Here is a 20,677-nt window from a genome sequence, read left to right as displayed (position 1 = left end):
ATTAAAGTTTTATATAAGCAGGGGTGTTTTAACTAAATCTGAAATATTGGGGGTTAAATGAAATTATGCAAAAATTAATAATAAAAATAATATTATATTAATATTTGAAAAGAGGACAATTTGGTAATTTAAATAATATACCCACTATTTTATTCCCCATAACTAAACATATTAATATAGCATACCCACCAACTAATCAAACACATTTTTTTTTAAAGATTCCCAGTAATCTTCCAAGGTAATCTATCTTTTTAGTAATCCAACATTCCTAGTAATCTAACATTCCTGAACCAAACGTCTCCTTAAAACCATTGACTTGTAATGGATAAGGAGTTGAAAATTTGTGTCACAATTTGAATAAAAAATTCAAGATAAAAGATCCAATCCCTAAAAAATATTATTATCTAATATCATTCTATTATATTGCAGTTTGACGGAATATCATCTCAAAAAAGTTGAAACAAAAGGTCAATAAAGATAAATACAAAGTAGTTCTTTCAATAATCCCTGTAATGGTCCAAAACTAATGAATATTCACATCGTTTTCCGCTATTTATTGAACAACAGTTCATCTTACAATCAAAATGGCATAATTAGATAGGGAGAAAATTGCGGGTTTTTGATTTTATTATTTTTCCTTTTCTTTTCTAGCTTTGCTATTTTTTACCTGGTAGACAAATTTCCTGTCAACTCTATTTCTTAGGATAGCTTCAGATTGAAAAAACCGAAAATAGAAAAGCCGATAAATGCTGAACAGAAATGGAGATAATCAAAGGCGGTGGTCAAAGTGTTGTTTAGTTTTCAACAGGAAGATAGTGAAAAAAAAAAAGAGGATTTTCAAGCCTCTCTTAGCCTCCTTGTTTGCAAATTAACAACAAATAGTGTAAACAAGTTAAAAAAATTATTCATAACAAAATTCAGATTTAAACTACACAATTTGTTAAAGTTAGTTTGTTAGATTTTTAAAAACAAACATTATTTTCTCAAGTTATAGGAAGAAAGAATACAATGTGGCTCCCAAAGGGACATGGGACGACAAAGAAAACTAGTGGGAACGGGCTAGTTGCAGTTGCAATAGACAAGGATAAAGGAAGCCAATTTGCTATCAAATGGGCACTTGATAATCTTCTCGCCAAGGGCCAAACTGTTATATTAATCCATGTTCTTCATAGAACACCTTCCTCTAATCAAAGTAACTCTTTCCTTTCTGGTAATCATCAATATTTTTAATTTTATTGTCTTCTCTTTTTTTTGTGTTGATATTGAAATTGATAGAACTTCTGAATGTAACACGTATAATTCTAGGCAAATATGTAATTAGATGTATGTTGCCATTCTGATGTTGTCAGATAATTGTTTGAATGCAAGCCTTTGAGAAATTAACATGTTTCTCCTTGTTTCCTTTTGACTGCAGGTTATAGCCATAGCCAAGTTCATGATGTCAATTCATCACCTTATAAACATCAACCTGAGAGGCAAAACAAAGATCTCTTCCTCACGTTTCATTGCTATTGTACGCGTAAAGATGTAGGTTTAAAAATCGTTTGAGATAAAATTTCATTCACAGAATATAAACGTCAACCATGCCTTTAGAGATGTCAAATTGGTTATTTTATTAGTTATGTTAAGATTACTAAATGTTGTGTTGTTATAAGAAATATTGTTATTTCATATATTCATACCCAACAATATAATTTCTAAGAATGTTGACCTATTCTACCCATTTTACATCTGAATAACTTCTTGTATTTTTGGTTTTAATTATCCTTTCAATCTTTCTTTGTGTCTTCTCAAATGGTTGTTTAACTATGCAATTTCTTCTGTCAGATACATTGCTTGGATGTGTCACTCGAAGGCACGGATATCGCAAAAGCATTAACAGAATATGTTTCTTATGCAGCAATTGAGAATTTGGTTCTTGGTGCCCCTTCTCGGCATGGATTTATGAGGTCTTGAAATTTCTCAAACATCATTTTTTGAAAAAAATTTCATCAATTACATAGACTGTTTGTGATATAACAGTCTAAATTAAGAAAAGGGGAGAAAATCCAGTAAAATTAGATTATGCCAACTCAAGAATAGTTCATTGTTAATTTAGTTTTCTAGATTGTAACATTAGAACATATCCAAATTCTTACACTTTGATTGTTTTTGTGATGCAGAAAATTCAAGACTGATGTTCCCACGAGTGCATCGAAAGCAGCACCCGATTTCTGTAATGTATATGTCATTTCCAAAGGGAAAATTTCTTCAAAACGAAATGCTTCTCGTGCAGCCCCATTCACCTCCCCGCTATTGCATCAACTAGAGGTCCATAATGATCATTCTGAGACACATGCTAACAATATTAAGAGTTTAAGAGGTTTGTTTCTCTAAATTATAAAGCCTTTTCTTCATTGTGGAAAAGTTTTCTTGCTTAAGTTCTAACAATTTTGTGGTAAAATTCTAATTAATCTTAGTATTCTGCAGACAGGACGTCATCCAAGCCTCGGTACTCACACGAAGAGTCTGTCAAGTAAGCTTTAATACAATATTTAGTTGATAGAAAATTTCATATCGTAACAACCACAAATAGATAAAAACTACAAATGAGTAGAATTCGCTATAACCACAGCCAAAAATTCGTAGAAATCGTTATATCAGTTGGTAGGGCTCTCTACCTCCCTGTTGCGCTGGCAGGGCTCCATACCGCTAGCTCACCCCATCCACAGCGCGATCTCTATACCTCCAGGTCGTGCTAGCAAGACTCTATACCTCTCGGTCACCCCATCCGTAACACAACTTTTATAACTCTAGGTCGCCTTCTACGAGGATGGTCCTGCTTTGATAACAATTGTAACCATCAAAGAAATGTGAAACTAACCCTTAAAAACCGGCTAGTGAGGAGAGGCTGTCCACGTAGTTATTAACCCACGTATCAAGCCCATTCTTTAGTAATGTCAGACCCAATCAGGATGGTTACACATACAAATTAATTTAGGAGTTTTTAATATCGATATAACATGTCTAAGAGTCATCAGTTTAAAAAAATAATAATAATAATTCACAATGTTATTGAGATTAAAAGTTCTTTTATTTATATTGTCCTAGCTTTGACATTAAGAATTTTAACGATGGACTGACCCCTAGCCATTATGTGAAAAACAGGTCACCTTTTACTCGAGGAAGATTTCAGAGAAGGTCGTTCCAGGTCTTCTCAGAAGCAGACACTGATATATCATTCATTAGCTCTGGCAGGCCAAGCACTGAGCATAGCTCTCCTATAGTCTATGATTACATTGATGTATCCCAACCCTCGCGGGTATCAACCAACTCAGACCATAGCTTTGGGTCACAGCGTTTGGGAATTAAATTTAATGACAAATTTTGCCATGAATTCTCATCAATGTCACAGGAAAGTGGAAGAACATCATGCTCATGCTCATCACAGAACTTGGTAAGCTTTAAATTCGAGTATTCAATTAGGGATTTCACAGGCGTACTTGATGGATTACACTATGGCATTTTGATCATTTGTGATATAGACTAGGATCATAGAGTTAATTTTTTTGTGAATGTAGGAAAGAAAGGTAAAAGTAAATTTCTTAAGCAGCAATGAAAGTTTTTGAGATTTTCCTAGTATTTGATTCACTGTTGAAACATTCAAAAAGAATGATATGATTTATTAATACTAAGTTCTCATCCCACTTAAAAGTTTAAACTAGAAAAGCTTTAGTTAATAGGCGAGCGCTCAATATTTTATTAGTCCAATAATTAAGCTTGACTAAACATTATATGAATGTATTGCAATCTCACAGGATGAAGTGGAAGCTGAAATGAGGCGGTTAAAGCTCGAGCTAAAACAAACAATGGATATGTACAGTACGGCGTGCAAAGAAGCTCTTCTAGCAAAACAAAAGGTAGTCTAAACACCTGTTTCCTAAATGCATATGGAACGCTATATTGATATGGTTACTGCAGGCAATGGAGCTCCAACGCTGGAGACTTGAAGAAGAGCAAAGAGTTGAAGAGGCACGGGTTGCTGAGGAAACGGCATTGTCACTTGCCGAGAAAGAGAAAGCTAAGTGCAAGTCTGCAATAGAAGCTGCAGAAGCGGCGAAGAGAATTGCAGAGTTGGAAGCGCAAAGAAGATTGAAATTCGAGATGAAAGCCCTTCAAGAATCGGAAGGCGCAAAATGGATGTTGGATAATGTGGACCAAAATGATCTAAGATACAGGAGATACACTATAGATGAAATTGAAATAGCAACAGAATCCTTCTCTGAACATCTTAAGATTGGTGAAGGAGGCTATGGCCCTGTATATAAGGGCTATCTTGATCATACACCAGTTGCAGTTAAGGTTCTACGTCCCGACGCGGCTCAAGGAAGGTCACAATTTCAACAAGAGGTGAGGCAAAAACGTTACTACTTGTATAGATAAGGTTGAGGTTTATTTTTCTAATCTTCGTCTTCATTATCCAAATACAGGTTGAGATTCTTAGCAGCATAAGGCATCCAAATATGGTACTCCTTCTAGGAGCCTGTCCAGAGTATGGCATAATTGTATACGAGTACATGGCGAGTGGAAGCTTAGACGATTGTCTCTTCCACCGACGGAATACTCAACCTCTATCTTGGCAACTCAGGTTCCGGATTGCAGCAGAGATTGCCACAGGTTTACTCTTTCTACATCAAACCAAACCCGAACCATTAGTTCATCGCGACCTCAAGCCTGGCAACATTTTACTAGACCAAAATTATGTTAGTAAAATTAGCGATGTTGGACTAGCCAGGCTCGTACCAGCTGTTGCGGAGAATGTAACACAGTACAGAATGACATCAACAGCTGGAACATTCTGTTATATCGATCCCGAGTATCAACAAACCGGAATGCTTGGTGTAAAATCAGATGTTTATTCACTAGGTGTCATGCTTTTGCAACTGATAACAGGTAAGTCGCCAATGGGATTGACACACAATGTTGGCAGAGCTATCGAGAATGGAACGTTAAGCAAAATGCTGGATCCGTCTGTGATTGACTGGCCGTTGGACGAAACCCTTTCCTTCGCGAAGCTAGCGTTCCAATGTGCAGAACTTAGAAGAAAAGATAGGCCAGATCTCGGCAAGGTTGTATTGCCAGAGCTGAATAAACTGAGAGAACTTGCTGAAGAAAACATAAGCTCCTTCTCGTTGGGGAGCAACTCATTTTCAATGACACAGGTGAAAAACCGTAATATGTTTGACAAACTATAATTCTAGGCTCTGTGAAAAACCTATGGACTGTTTCACATACTGCTGACGGTTTTTCCTTCAGGAAGTGATAAGTGATCCTCATCTAAGACCTTCGGGAAGCACAAAGAGCCAATCAAGCACATCGTCAGCGATCGAAAAATCACCGGGTATAAAAATTATATATATAAATCTTATATGAACTTGAACTATTATCGAGGAGTTCATTAAAAGATAGAACTTTAGTTGAACTTCTTGTGTTTATTTATTTATTTTGATCTTTTTATTCACACAACCAGCTGAAGAAACTACCTGATGGAGGAAACTAGAAGAAGCTCTGTGTTACATTAATGGAGGCAACAGGGTTATAAACCATTCATTGATGTATCTTCTCTGAAGAGCGACTTAAAGTTATCCTGATAGAGTCACGAAGAGTAAACGACATGTTCCCACCCACGGTTTAGCAAATACCCAAGATACCACCCCTGGTTTCATAAATCCCATATTCCCACCCTTAAATGAACACCGTGAGTGACTGTTGAGTGCTATTACCCTATTGCCCTGGACAAAACCCACCCATGGATTCATGAATTTCAACGGCCATTTTGGTTGCTTCCTCACTGGAAAACCCACCAAACCTGACAGGAATCTCTCCCCCAGCACCGTTCAAACTCCCCCAGCCCCACTTTGACCAAAATTTGGCCCAATTGCATTAGATTTGCACCGCCACCAGTGAGCTCCTCTGCCTTGCGATCGCTGTTTTCTAGCCAAATTGGCCCGATTTTGGCGTCTTTGGAAGGCCCTGACACCACCCAACACATCCCCTCCCCTCATCAAAACCCCTATCATCTCCACCCCTTTACATCGCCAAATCGCTGACCACTGCTCAGTGGAATCGATCACTCTTGCTGATTTCCGGTCAATTACGACGACGAAAACCCACCCGACACCACCTTTTGATCCATCGGCGTGCTCTCTTTAAAACCCCCACCACCCCAAGCTATGATTGCTAAAATTTGGTTACCGTGAGGGCCAAGAAGCAGCCATCTGGCTATTGCTTCTTGGCCCTCGCGGTGGCCAGATTTTGGACACCACGTGAGGGCCTCGTGGCACCTAGATTTTGCGGCCACAAAGCCCTCACGTGGTGGCCAAATTCTAGCCACCGCGAGGGCCAAGAAGCAGCCATTTGGTTGCTGCTTTTTGGCCCATGCAAAGGCCAAGTTTGGCCGCCATGAGAGAAATGTTAGAGAGAGGGTGCTTCTCAGAGAAATTTAATTTATGGAGTGTCGTTTTGAAATTTTTATTTCAAATTTATTGCGGGATAAATGACTGTTTTACCCTTTGTCCGTAAAATTAACTGTTTTTCTGTTAATTTAAGGGTGGGAATATGAAATTTATGAAACCAGGGTTGGTAACTTGGGTTTTTGCTAAACCTTGGGTGGGAACATGTCGTTTACTCTAAGTTATGAATTACTTTTCTTGTATATATTCGGCTGCATGTACCATTAATTAGGAAGATGTAGATATATATAAATATATAATTTGAATTTCAGTTTCAGTTGGTCCGGAATATATGTAATGTCTCTGCTTGAATGATTTTTCATGTGTTTTGCTGCACACACTTCAAAGAAATAATACTAATTAAACAATCTTTTCTTATTCCATGTAGCCAATAAGCAATTCTTTGTTTTCTCAAACAAAGGTGTCAGGAGATTGTTTAGCGGAAAATAAATATATGAAGATAAATAATATAGGAATAAATTATATTAAAAAGAGACATTATATCGAGATAAATAAAATAAGAATAACTCACACCGTAAAGAGATACTATATTTACACAGTTCAACATAGCTTACTTATATCCATAAATGAGAAAGGATTCACTATATTTTCATTAATATGATATACAAGTGGTACACAACACTATACATCTGTATATAAATGATTAATGTAGAAATGTTAGACTTACAGAGTGTAAGAGTCTTTGTGCAAAGTAATGTGGCAATTGATGTGACATTCCACATCACTTGCCATGTTACCACTTTCCACCCTAGTTAGTAAATTCGCTTTTATATGCTAATTATATGGCTGGCTGTATAGTTTGCATATAAAACGCTAATTCACGTATTTTATCAAGGCTGCAGTATAATTCACGAATTATATACTCTATCCGTATAATTCATGAATTATTGCAAAATTTTTGCCAAATTTTTGCAGGAAAAAAAAAAAACATTAAATGATAAAGGCAAAACGGTGTCGTTTTGGTGGGGGTTTGACTAAAATTAGAGGAAATCTCCTTCTCCTCTTCCTTAGTTCTCTCTTCGATAGTCTTCATCTCTTCTTCAAATCTTCAACAATTCAACTATCAAATATCTTCATCTCTTTAACTCTCTTTTCTTCATCTCTTGAATCTTTGAGTCTTGATCTCTTCTTCTCTTCTTTTTAACTCTCTTCTGTAAGCTTCAAGTCCAAGACTTCAACTCTTCAAGCCTTAAGCTACACACTTCTTCTCTTCTCTTTCAAAATCTCTTTGAATCTCATATGTTGGCAATTTGCTTGTGTTTGTGCTAGTGTGTGAGTAGTAGTAGTAGTAGGGGTTGGTGGATTGATGAATTTGTTATGTTGGTGGATTGATAGATTTGTTTGAAATATGTTTAATGAAATGCTTGTGAGAGCTATATTTGGTATCTGTTTTAACACAATATTCCATTTAGTTTTGTTGTTTTGTATTGTATGGGTCAAAATGAAAAGACTAAAGATCATTTGTGAAAGCAAAAGGTAAAGGCAAAACTGCAAAAGAAAAGCATGAATTCATAAAAATAATATTGTCGGGCTTGGATTTGGAATTGGCAGATACTTAAACAAGAAGAAAAACACAACAAACCATTAGCTTGCAACCTCTGATTAATTTGTCTCTGATGGGTCCAACGCCAACTGCAAATTGTAAACCCATGCACTTTGTCATGTTTTTAAATTTCATAACACTATTATTATTTGACCTTTGAATGCACTATCCAATTAAATTCAGAACATAAAATTCCGAAAATAAAACAACTATAATAATTGGAATCCAAATTTTGTATGTGTAGCTGTACAATTACAGACAAAAATACTAGTCTTAGTTATTGTTCAAAGTATACTTTAAATAAAAAGGAAAATAAATTGTAAGATTGACAACAATAAATTATTTAAATCAGGATGTTTTGAAAAGTGCTAAAACCAAGATTGCTATTCCTGTATTTTTTAAAACGTATTATTGACAATGTGCCATATTAAACTTATATATATCTGTACTGTATTTTTCCCGTATCCGCATTTTATGGCCAAATTTTTACAAACGTATTTTTCACCATTTGCCATATTATACCCGTAAAATTCTCATACCATTTTTTTGTCGTATCCCTATTTACTAGCTAGGCTTTCCACATCACTTGCCCCCTCTCTTCTCTTTCTTTTCCTTCTCTTCTTCCTCTGCGTCAATCTTATATCCATTTTGCATATCTAAGAAAATAAAAACCATTTTTTTTTTCTTTTTCCTTTATCATTGCTTTCCTAGATTTTTTTTTCTCTCCACTCTTTATCTCTTCTATCTTCTTTCTCTCCAGTCTCTTCTTCGTCTTCTTCAATCAACATCTTAAACAAATATTTTTTTTCTTTTTTTTTCCTTATATTTTTTTAGGGAAAATTCCCACTTTAATTTTTTTTACTAATTTTTTCCTTTCTTGGCTGATTCTTCCATTCTACTCATATTTTCTTAGACAATTCCTTCTCTAAACAAACAAGTTAACTTAAGAACAAAATAACATTTTTATTTTGCACAAACAATTAAATCAAACACAATAGTAATTGAAACTCAAAGCAAAGTCAATTAAACAAAATCATAAGGGAGACAAGTCCACCCTTGGCACGGGGCAGCAGTGCGAGGCACAACTACTCGTCTCTAATCACGACCAACCACCATAACTAATGCTTTACCATTTTAATTGTTAGATCCAAAAAGTAAACAGATTGAAGAAGAGGAAAAAGAGATGAGAAAGAAAGAACATAGAGGTGTCATAACTTGATGATGAAGAGGCGAGAGAGGCAACTAGGCTGCCCAAGTATGCCGAGAGAAATATAGGAAAAATATAACAAAGAGTTTTGTAAAGAATTGTATTTGATTGATACATCTCACATGTATATAATACATCTATTTATACAAGAAAGAATAATTCATGTAAGGAAATACAATAGTAAAGAATAATGCCATAATCTTAATAATAACGAAGTAGCATAATATTTTATATCCACTCTCCATATAGAACCATATCATATCTCCATTCAATGCACAATATCCTCATTCCCTATCAATAGTCCCCCCAAGCTTGTGGTTTATGTATGTCATAAACTCTGAGCTTGCTTAAAAGATGTGAATATTGTTTGTGACTCAATGGTTTCATGAAGATATTAGTTGGCTAATCCATGGTTTGAATGTGCTCAGGTTTGATCGTACCCTCTTGAATCTTGTCTTTGATAAAGTAGCAGTCAATCTCTATGTGCTTTGTTCTCGCATGGAACACTGGATTAGCTGTAATGTCGTTTGGTGCTTTCTTGTCACAATACAACTTGACCGGTTTTTCATCACTTGTATATCTAGATCCTTTAATTTCCCAAGGATCCAGGTGATTTCAGATATGGTTTTAGCCATGGCTCTATATTCAGATCCTACTAATGAAAGTGATACCATTGACTATTTCTTTGTCTTCCATGAGATAACTAACCCTCCAAGTTTAATGCAAAAACCAATGAGCGACCTTCTCATCATTGGACTGGATCCCCAGTCTAAATCGTAGTATGCAGTGATACTTAAGTTTCCTTCTCGTGGCAAAAGAAGTCCTGGCATCAAACAGCGTTTCAAGTACTTGAGTACTTTAATTGTTGCATCCATATGTGATTGCTTCGGTGCATGTATAAATTGGTTGAGAATTTAAACTACATAACTGATGTCCAATCATGTTATTGTAAAATAGCTGAGTCATTTAACAAGTTGTTGATAACTAGAACCATATTCTAAGAGTGGATCCCTAGTCTAAATCATAGTATGCAGTGATACTCAAGTTTCCTTCTCGTCCTGGCCTCAGACAGCCTTTCAAGTACTTGAGTACTTTAATTGCTGCATCCATATGTGATTGCTTCGGTGCATGCATAAATTGGTTGAGAATTTAAACTACATGGCTGATGTCCAATCATGTCATTGTAAAGTAGATGAGTCGTTTAACAAGTTGTTGATAACTAGAACCATATTCTTGTTAGCAACTTAGCATGTGATCGGGTATACGCAGCTAAAAAACACAGTTTCAAAACAAATAAAAATTGATCATATACTTAATCCCAAATCTGGGTACAGATTATAGTGTTTATAAATTTTGCATTACAACAATATAATAAATCCATACAAGGATTCAGAATGCTTACACACGTTTGGAGGCTCCTCCAAGTATCTCTGATTTTGTTCACGATCACTGTTCATAGCACTGTTCACTGGCTACTATTCATCGACACTATTCACGTGATTCTTTGCTAATTGATCCAAAGTAGGATCTCACTCACGGAAATCCACACGAAGACAATCTACAGAACCCTTGATTATTTTGCTAGAACAATCAAGGGCTTCAAGAATCAAGAAAGAAGAACAAGAAAAAAAAATTTCTTTTTCACTCAAGAGTGAAACGTGAGAGAGAGAGAGAGAGAGATTTTGTGTGGCTAGGGTTTAATTGAATGAACAGTTCTATATTGTTTTAATTTTAAGTTGTACTTATATAATGTAACAATTAAAACCCCATTCCACTTAGGAATAGCCATGGGCTCCAACCCTAGTTCACCCTTGCAACCAAACACCATGTAATTGGTATTTAAAATTAATTAATTATTATTATAATTAAAATCAATTAATATATAATAATATATTAACACTTAATTAATAATAATAATTCATTTAAATATATGCGTACATATATATTTAAATATAATCTCACTAATTTAATTTTAATATCAAATTAAATAAAGGCAACAACCTTAGTAAATTTAATTGCACCGTGAGATTACCAAAATACTCTTTCGTCTTGAAAGATGAAAATACCCTTCTCACAAATTGATTCTTAAATTATCTTATAAATGTGTGACCTGTAGGCTTCTCATCATATCGGCAGTGTGTAGTATCGCAATTAACGCCAATTAATCGTCTCACTACACATAGACTAAGATTGACCCCTAGCAAGGCATCATGGCCACTCAATAGATTCAAATTTAGCGAAACCGTAGCCTGTCAACGGTATGGTTACCGTGCAATCAAATCTTTTCATCAACTGTTATTTCATTGAGACTGAGGTATTGTATTCAGTTACTGGACCAATGACAGGAATATTAAATTGGATTGAGCAACAACTCAATCCCACTGTGGCCACAGATTTAGTGTCATTGCCATTTACTGAATTACCCAGTGAGATAACTTCTCCCGTACCTAGGAGTGATGAATCCTTTATCAGTCCACCATCGTCTCGATACACTTCTCAATGTAGCCAATCACTACCGTATTGATAGCTCTGAATAGTGCCATTTACTGAAAAACCTGGTGAGGTAACTTCTCCCGTACCCAAGAGTGATGAATCCTTTGTCGATCTACCATCGTCTCGATACACTTCTCAATGTAGCCAATCACTACCGTATTGATAGCTCTGAATAGAACTACGTTGGACTAATATCAAACTACACCAATTGGTGCACAAGGCGCTCCGGTGATCTCAATTCTAAGGATCACATGCACCACCATCTATTAGAGGATTTATTCCATAGACACCAGGGTTACCATCCATATGGAATCTTCTAATAGGTCTGTCTAGTGAACTTGCCTCTAGCAAGCACCCATGCGTTGCACCATGTTGTCTGCAAACAACCTTGACAAGTGAGATTAGTCACTACCTTTTGACAGGGTCATTTAACACTATGATAGCCTAACCGTATTATCTGTGTCATTGGTCAGAATAATACTGGGGCTACGGAAATTTCTAGAATGGCCACCATATGTGATCATAAGGTTCTCACTATCAAGATTTGAAACACTTGATACCCTCGTCATGGTTCTACCATCCTAAGGACATATATCATTACATATACAATATAAAAGAATATGCATTTTATTGATAAATAAACATTTATTAAAGAGTCAATTTTACAATAATTGATTGGCTCTAGGGCACCTACTCTAACAATTCTAAAGTGGTCCCCATTCTAAATCATAGTATGCAGTGATACTCAAGTTTCGTTCTTGTGGCAAGAGAAGTCCTGGCCTCAAACAACCTTTCAAGTACTCGAGTACTTTAATTGCTGCATCTATATGTGATTGCTTTGGTGCATGCATAAATTGGTTGAGAATTTAAACTACATAGTTGATGTCCAATCATGTCATTATAAAGGAGATGAGTCATTTAACAAGTTATTGGTAACTAGAACCATCTTCTAAGAGTGGATTTGTCTCTGAATGTAGTGCTTTCTAATCATACTCTTGGGTAGTGAGTTTTGCATTTTGTTCAATAGGAATGACAGTTGGTCTACATGCTAACAACCCTAAATATGATATGAGCTATAGTACATATTTATGTTGACTAAAAGATATACCCGTTGAAGATCTTGCAATTTCAATGCCCAAAAAATATTTAGGTGCGCCCAAGTCCTTGGTGTGAAAGTATTTGTGTATATGCTTCTTTAATGTTTTGATTGCAATTTCATCGTTCCATGTAATGAGTATGTCATTGGCATATACTATGAGACTGATGAAAGACTCACCTTGATGTCAGAAAAAAAGCATGTAGTCATTTTTGAACTATGTAAAGCCTATGTCTATGAGTGCCTTTGGTAATTTTGCATTCCACTATCATGTTGCTTGTTGATGCATATGATTTTGTTCACAAGCAAAATAACAAGCGCACTAATAGCAAAAAGTAATAAAGTGGTAAAGTGAGTATCGTCCCATAGAGATTGTGTATTAGGACATAAAAATTTGGATTGATGTGAGACAAATTGAATTAAAATAAAACAAAGTATTAAAACTTGCTAGAATTGAAAAACACTAATTTAATGCAAATGGATGAAAATTACTTAAAACAAAGAAGTTAGGGCTTTTAACTTCACCAAGTTATACTAACCTAACCTATGAATTCCAATTGTCCAAATTCTATTGCGACGACTAAAAATTGAACTCCCTAAAATGTTTGGCACTCCCTCTCGGTTTATACCATCCCACCTATTCCTATTAAGCCTCTGCACACAAAAGTTGAGACTTAATCGTTCAAGGCCTCTTAAGCGCTATGGAATCCAAACAAGATTACTAAGGCCAAGTTTATTTATCTCTAGTTTTCGCTCGACCTAAGGTATCCATCCCTAGAAGCCACACATGAATCGTTTCTCAGCCTCAACATGTTCAACAGGTCATTTGAATGAAAACTCAACACCCAGACACAATAAAAATGGAGATAAATACTTAATCACAACCATAGAACTTAAGAACAATAAGATATTCATAGATTAAGCAAGTATAATCAAGGATCCATCAAAAACCTAACTAAAACAAGTTAGTTCATGATAAAAACGAAATTTAAGATAAACAAAATAGAAATATCTAAGTTCAACATAGAAGCAATTGAAAAGAGAGAGAAATCTTCTCTAATTTGAAGCCTAAATCTTGAAAATCTCTTTTTCTCTTCCAAATTCTTACAAAAATGATGAACTCCGCAAACAAAATGACTAAATTTTTCTTATATACTAACATAAAACCCTAGGACATGTTAGAGTAGATGCCCTAGAGCCAATCAATTATTGTAGAATTGACTTTTTGTAATAATGTTCATTAATCAATAAAAGGCATTTTATTCTATATCGTGTAAATCATTATTATTGCAATATGTATTGATATATGTCCTTAGAATGGTAGAACCGTGACGAGGGTATCAAGTGTTTCAAATCTTGATAGTGAGAACCCTATGAGCACATATGGTGGCCATTCTAGAAACGTCCGTAGCCCTAGTATTATTCTGAAGTAAGGGCACAGATAATACGGTAAGGCTATCATAGTGTTGAACGACCCTGTCGAAAGGCAGTGACTGATCTCACTTGTCAAGGTTGTTTGGTGACAACCTGGTGCAACACATGGGTGCTTGTTGTAGGCGGATATACCGCAGCAAGTTCACTGGACTGACCCACCAGAGGATTCCATATGGATGGTAACCCCAGTGTCTATGGAACAAATCCTCTAACGAATGGTGGTGCATGTGATCCTTAGACTTGAGGTCACCGGAGTGCCTTGTGCACCGACTGGTACAGTTTGACACTAGCCTAACGCAGTTCTATTCAGAGCTGTCAGTACGGTGGTGATTGGCTATATCAAGAAGTGTATCAAGACTATGGTGGATTGACAAAGGATTCATCACTCCCGGGTACGGGAGAAGTTATCTCACGGCGCAATTCAGTATATGGCAATGACACTAAAACTGTGGCCACAGTGGGATTGAGTTGTTGCTCTATCCAGATTATAATACGGGTCATTGGTCCAGAAACTGAATATATAATATCGAGAGTAACCGAAGGTTGACACTATTTCTATGCCTTCGTCTCGTCGAGATAACGTATGATGAAAGGATCGAATTGTACGGTAACCATATCGTTGACAGGTAGCTACTTTGCTGAATCCGAATCTATCGGGTGGCCATGATGCCTTGCTAGGGGCCAATCTTGGTCTGTGTATTAGTGAGACGATTAATTGGTGTCAATCGCGATACTATACGCTACCGGTATGATGAGGAGCCTATGGGTCACACACATAGAAGATAATTTAAGACTCAGGACGAAAGAAGGGTGTTTTTGTCTTTTTAGGTGAAAGGGTATTTTGGTAATTTCACAGTGCAATTAAATTTGCGGAGGTCATAGCCTTTAGTTAATTTATTAGAAAAATTAAATAAGTGAAATTACGTTTAAATATGTGTTCGCATATATTTAATTAAATCATCAGTATTGTTAAATGTTAATGTATATATTAGATTAAATATATATTAATTGATTTTAATTGAGATAATGATGAAATAAAAATAAAATATCTAATTGGGAGTGTTTGGTAACACGAGGTGTTTGGGTTGGAGCCTAAGCCTATTCCATATAGGTACTCTGAAAAACCATGAGCTTAAGTATTCACCTCCTCGATCCGACCGAAGAGCTTTAATACTTTTGCCCAATATATTATGTACTTCATTCCTAAATTCCTCGAATTTATCAAAGGCTTCAGATTTATGTCTCATAAGATAGACATAACCATGTCTACTGAAATCATCTAAAAAATGTGATAAAGTATGAATGTTCACCTCTGGCCTCAACTGTTAGTGGACCACATACATCATCATGGATGATGCCTAACAGCTCAGTAGCCCTTTCACCTTGTCCTGTGAAAGGAGACTTGGTCATCTTGCCTAACAGGCATGACTCGCATTCCTCAAATGACTGAAAGTCAAAAGGGTCCAAAACTCCATCCCTTTGAAGTTTTGCAATGTGGGTCTTATTAACATGACACAATCTACAGTGCCAGAGATATGTCTGATTTTGATCGCTATGTTTAGCTTTCTTGGTTTCAATATTGAGAATATCTTTATTGTTTAAATCAAGAACATATAATCCATTATATAACCTTGCAATTCCAAATAGAATACCACTCAAACTAAAGGACAACAATCCATTAGATATCTCAAAATGATACCCTATATTATCCAAAGCGGATACTGAAATAATATTTCTAGAAATAAAAGGTACGTGATAACAGTTATATAGTTCCAATAACAAGCCCGTAGGCAAAGATAAACAGTAAGTCCCTACAGCCAATGCAACCACATGTGCTCCATTTCCAACTCGTAAGTCCACCTCTCCCTTGGCGAGCACTCTACTCTGTCTTAGTTCCTATACATCAGTACAAATATGAGTACTACATCCTGTGTCAATGACCCAAGATGTTGAGGGAGAGAAATTAATCTCAATCATAAAAATACCTGAAGTCATAGCATCTCTTCTTCTTGTTTACGAGGAAAGCCTTGCAATGTTTCCTCCAGTGGCCAGACTTGCCACAAAAGAAGCAGACTACCTTGCCCTTCCCTATGCCACTCTTAGGACGAAGAGCAACTTGTCCTTTGGGCTTGGGCTTGGGTTTGGCCTGGGCCTTACCCTTGCCGTTACCCTTTGCTTTACAGGCAGCAACCAGTAAAACAGGCTTGGACTTTTTTAAGTCCTGCTCTGCAGTCCTCAGCATGTTCAAGAGTTCTAACAGGGTTTTCTCCATCGTGTTCATATTGAAATTTATTATGAACAGAGCATAAGAGTCAGGCAAGGATGGCAGAATTAAACCCATTTGTAATTCTGCATCCAAGCCACATCCCAAAGTCTTAAGCCTCTCTATGTGCTCGATCATCTTGAGCACATGAGGACCAACTTGGGCTCCCTCAGTTAGACGACTCCCAAATAGTGCTTTAGACACCTTGCACCTCTCATGTCGAGCATTTGTTTCGAAAAGCTCCTTGAGGTGTAGAATAATGGAAGAAGCATCCATATTCTCAGCATAGGTGTCATCGATGCTAACATCAAGCATTGAACGCTATCAGCATCATCAAGGAACTTTTGATAAGTATCCTTTATTTCCTTAGTGGCATCAGGATCAGGCTCAGCCATGTATGACTTTTCAAGTATATACAATTTCTTTTCTGACTTGAGTATAATCCGAAGATTACGATACCAGTCGGAGAAATTGGATCCATCCAACCTATTTTCTTTCTCGATTATCAGTCGCAGGTTCATAATGCTCATTTTGGTTAATCTACAATTGCAAAAAAATAATGTTATTATAAAGTTCATTATTATTTAATATGGTCTTTTATTAAACGATGCTCCCACTATTTTATTCAAGTCAATAGCCCTTACTATTAATTCGGGAAAGCCCGTTGACTTTCCTAGTGGACCGAGATCACATCCTTCCCATTGCAAACCTTCGCTTTGGCGAACAAGTCAAAATGAGTTGATTAGGTAGGCCAAAAAACTTAATCCACACCAGTTGATAGCTCTTAAAAAAGCCAACAAGCCAATCACACAATCCAATGGCTCCAACCATTGTCCTCAAGTGTGATTCTTAATATCAGTAGAGTGGACACTACATGTCACCACGTACACACAATATGTGTACTACTCTACTATGCCTATGACGCGTTTATCAACCTTCGCTTTAGCAAACAAGCAAAACCGTTATTTTAAGTCGACCCATCACCATTAAGGAAAACTTCAATGCATTTTAACCTCCCACTGGTAGAAGTGTACTCTTTGCTTTGGCAAACAAGGTTTCGACCAACAGTGGTTTGATTAAAACCATGGTGATGGAAGGCTTACATGACTTAACAAACTTTAATTAAGGGTTTGTTATTTATTGTCTCATCAGATTATTATCTTAGTTAGAATGACATTGTTTGGCATGTTATTCAACATTCAACCTTAGCATGCATTATAAACACAATATTAAAATGTGCCGGTACATGGCCCAACTAAAAACTCGATTTCCTCTAACTAGGAGGAATTGGTGGGTCACCTAAGGTCCTGTAATAAATATCTTGAGTCTTCAAGTATGGTTGCCTCGTCCTTTGCTCCGTCTTTAAGTACATTACAAATACATCATACTAAATTTACAATAAGAATAATTATACAAAATTCTTTACATTAATAAATTTAGAAACCTTAATTTACATTCGAGGGGGAATGAGATGAGAAGAGAATGTACATTGAGAAGAGGAGAAAGGTGGGACCCCCAGGCCCTATTTAATAAATTATACAACTATACATACCCAAAAATATTTTCAAACATTCACCATAGGTCTAAGGCTCACGTACCGGGCACCATGCAATATACAAACAAGTAGATAGCATATGTTTCAAAAACAATCAATTTTTTAAATTGGTGGGTTAATTATTAATTACCCCCTAAAGATTTATATATCTCCATTTGGTCCAAAAGTTTTGAAACTTTATAATTTGCCCCCTATGCACTCGGAAGTGCTCTTGCTACGGCGATGAGTTAGATCGCTGCAGCGTGCGCTGGTTAACTTGACATTCACGCTCAACGTGCGATCGCCGTGGCAATGGGTTATATCACCGCGGCGAGCGCTGATTTTGTCCAGCGCTCGTCCTATGGACGATCGCCATGGCGATGGTTTATATGGCTGCGGCGAGCGCTGATTCCGTAATCAGCATGAACGCAGAGCATGCACATCGCGGCAATGGGTTATATAGCCACAGCAAGCGTGCACTGATCTGTAGCTCCAAATCAATTCAAACAGTAAGTAACCAAAAACACATCAAATGGATTTTGCAATCAATCATACACACTGATTTCAACAAAAATCCATCACCCAATATACCAAACTTGTAGATCATCAACAAGTTAAAATTGATCGATTAATTGATTTCTTAAAACATGCTTTTAAGGCAGATTTTACGCAGATTCTTTAAGGCAACATATTATCAATCAAATACATGTAATCAACCATCCACATAAAAACTGTAAAATCTGGTACCCTAGGCTCTGATACCACTGTTAGGAAATGATCCTTTGATGCAGCGAAAAACAAAATCAATAATAACAAGGATCGTTCCATAGAACCAAGATTAGGGTACAATTTTACAATTTATATCACAATAAGAATCGACAAAAAATTAATCTAGAGTTTAAGAAACCCTACGCACGTTTGAAGGCTCCTCCGAGTTTGTTTATGAACGTGTTTTGCTACCGACCAAAGTGTAGGATCGAACCGACGTAGTCCACACGAAGACAATCGCAAGGAACTAAGGAGGGATTTACTAGATCCTCCTTAGCCTTAAGAATCAAGAAGAAATGAAGAGTGTTTGATTTTAGGCAAAACCAACTCTGGTGTGGGAGAGAGGAAAAGAGGCTGTAGCTTTTCCTTTTTACAATGAATGAAGTAATGAAAATTTTTAATTTACTTTCAATTAACACTTTTCTTTTATAGTGTTATTTTAATTGCCCTATTCCCATATGGAATGGCCTTGGGCTCCAACCCAAACACCCCATGTTTCCAAACACTCCCAATTAGATATTTATTTTAATTCATCATTATCTTCAATTAAAATCAATTAAATATATATTTAATATATATATATTACCATTTAACAACAATGATAATTCATTTAAATATATGCTAACACATATTTAAATGTAATTTCACTTATTTAATTTTTTTCTAACAAATTAAATAAAAAGCTACGACCTCAGCAAATTTAATTGCACTGTGAAATTACAAAATACACTTTCGCCTAAAAAGACGAAAACGCCCTTCTTACTTCCTGAGTCTTAAATTATCTTCTATGTGTGTGACCCATAGGCTCCTCATCATACCGGTAGTGTATAGTATCACGATTAACACCGATTAATCGTCTCACTAATACACAAACCAAGATTGGCCCCTAGCAAGGCATTATGGCCACCTGATAGATTTGGATTCAGCAAAGCAACTACCTGTCAACGATATGGTTACCGTACAATTTGATCCTTTCATCATACGTTATCTCGACGAGACGAAGGGATAGAAATAGTGTCAACCTTCGGTTACTCTCGATATTATGTGTTTAGTTTCTGGACCAATGACCTGTATTATAAACTGGCTAGAGCAATAACTCAATCCCACTGTGGCCACAGTTTTAGTGTCATTGCCATGTACTGAATTGCGCCATGAGATAACTTCTCCTATACCCAAGAGTGATGAATCATCTGTCTATCCATCATAGTCTTGATATACTCTTCGATGCAGCCAATCACTACCATATTGACAGCTCTGAATAGAACTACGTTAGGCTAGTGTCAAACTACACCAATCGGTGCACAAGGCGCTCTGATGATCTCAAGTCTAAGGATCACATGCACCACCATTCGTTAGAGGATTTGTTCTATAGACACTGGGTTACCATCCATATGGAATCCTCTAGTGGGTCAGTCCAGTGAACTTGCTGCGGTGTATTCGCCTACAGCAAGCACCCATGTGTTGCACCATGTTGTCACCAAACAACCTTGACAAGTGAGATCAGTCACTACCTTTTGACAGGGTCGTTCAACACTATAATAGCCTTACCGTATTATCTGTGCCCTTACTTCTGAATAATATTGAGGCTACAGATGTTTCTAGAATGGCCACCATATGTGCTCGTAGAGTTCTCACTATCAAGATTTGAAACACTTGATAGACTCATCACGGTTCTACCATTCAAAGGACATATATCAATACATATTGCAATAATAATGATTTACGCGATATAGGATAAAATGGCTTTTATTGATTAATGAACATTATTACAAAGAGTCAATTATATAATAATTGATTGGCTCTAGGGCATCTACTCTAACAAAACTG

General features: G+C 36.4%; 1 protein-coding gene across 1 annotated transcript; it reads left to right on the top strand.

Moving 5' to 3' along the window:
* The first annotated feature begins 1,008 nt into the window (after window positions 1-1,008).
* LOC116133050 (U-box domain-containing protein 35-like) lies at window positions 1,009-5,234 on the top strand. The gene is made up of 8 exons (XM_031418711.1): window positions 1,009-1,192; window positions 1,415-1,527; window positions 1,828-1,949; window positions 2,163-2,346; window positions 3,113-3,436; window positions 3,798-3,899; window positions 3,961-4,389; window positions 4,470-5,234. The coding sequence occupies exons 1-8, from the start codon at window positions 1,009-1,011 to the stop codon at window positions 5,232-5,234; spliced, it is 2,223 nt and encodes a 740-aa protein (XP_031274571.1).
* Window positions 5,235-20,677: the final 15,443 nt, after the last annotated feature.

Source organism: Pistacia vera, unplaced genomic scaffold (genome assembly GCF_008641045.1).
Source record: "Pistacia vera cultivar Batoury unplaced genomic scaffold, PisVer_v2 Contig265, whole genome shotgun sequence".
NCBI lineage: Eukaryota > Viridiplantae > Streptophyta > Magnoliopsida > Sapindales > Anacardiaceae > Pistacia > Pistacia vera.
This window is presented reverse-complemented; position numbering and strand designations above follow the sequence as displayed.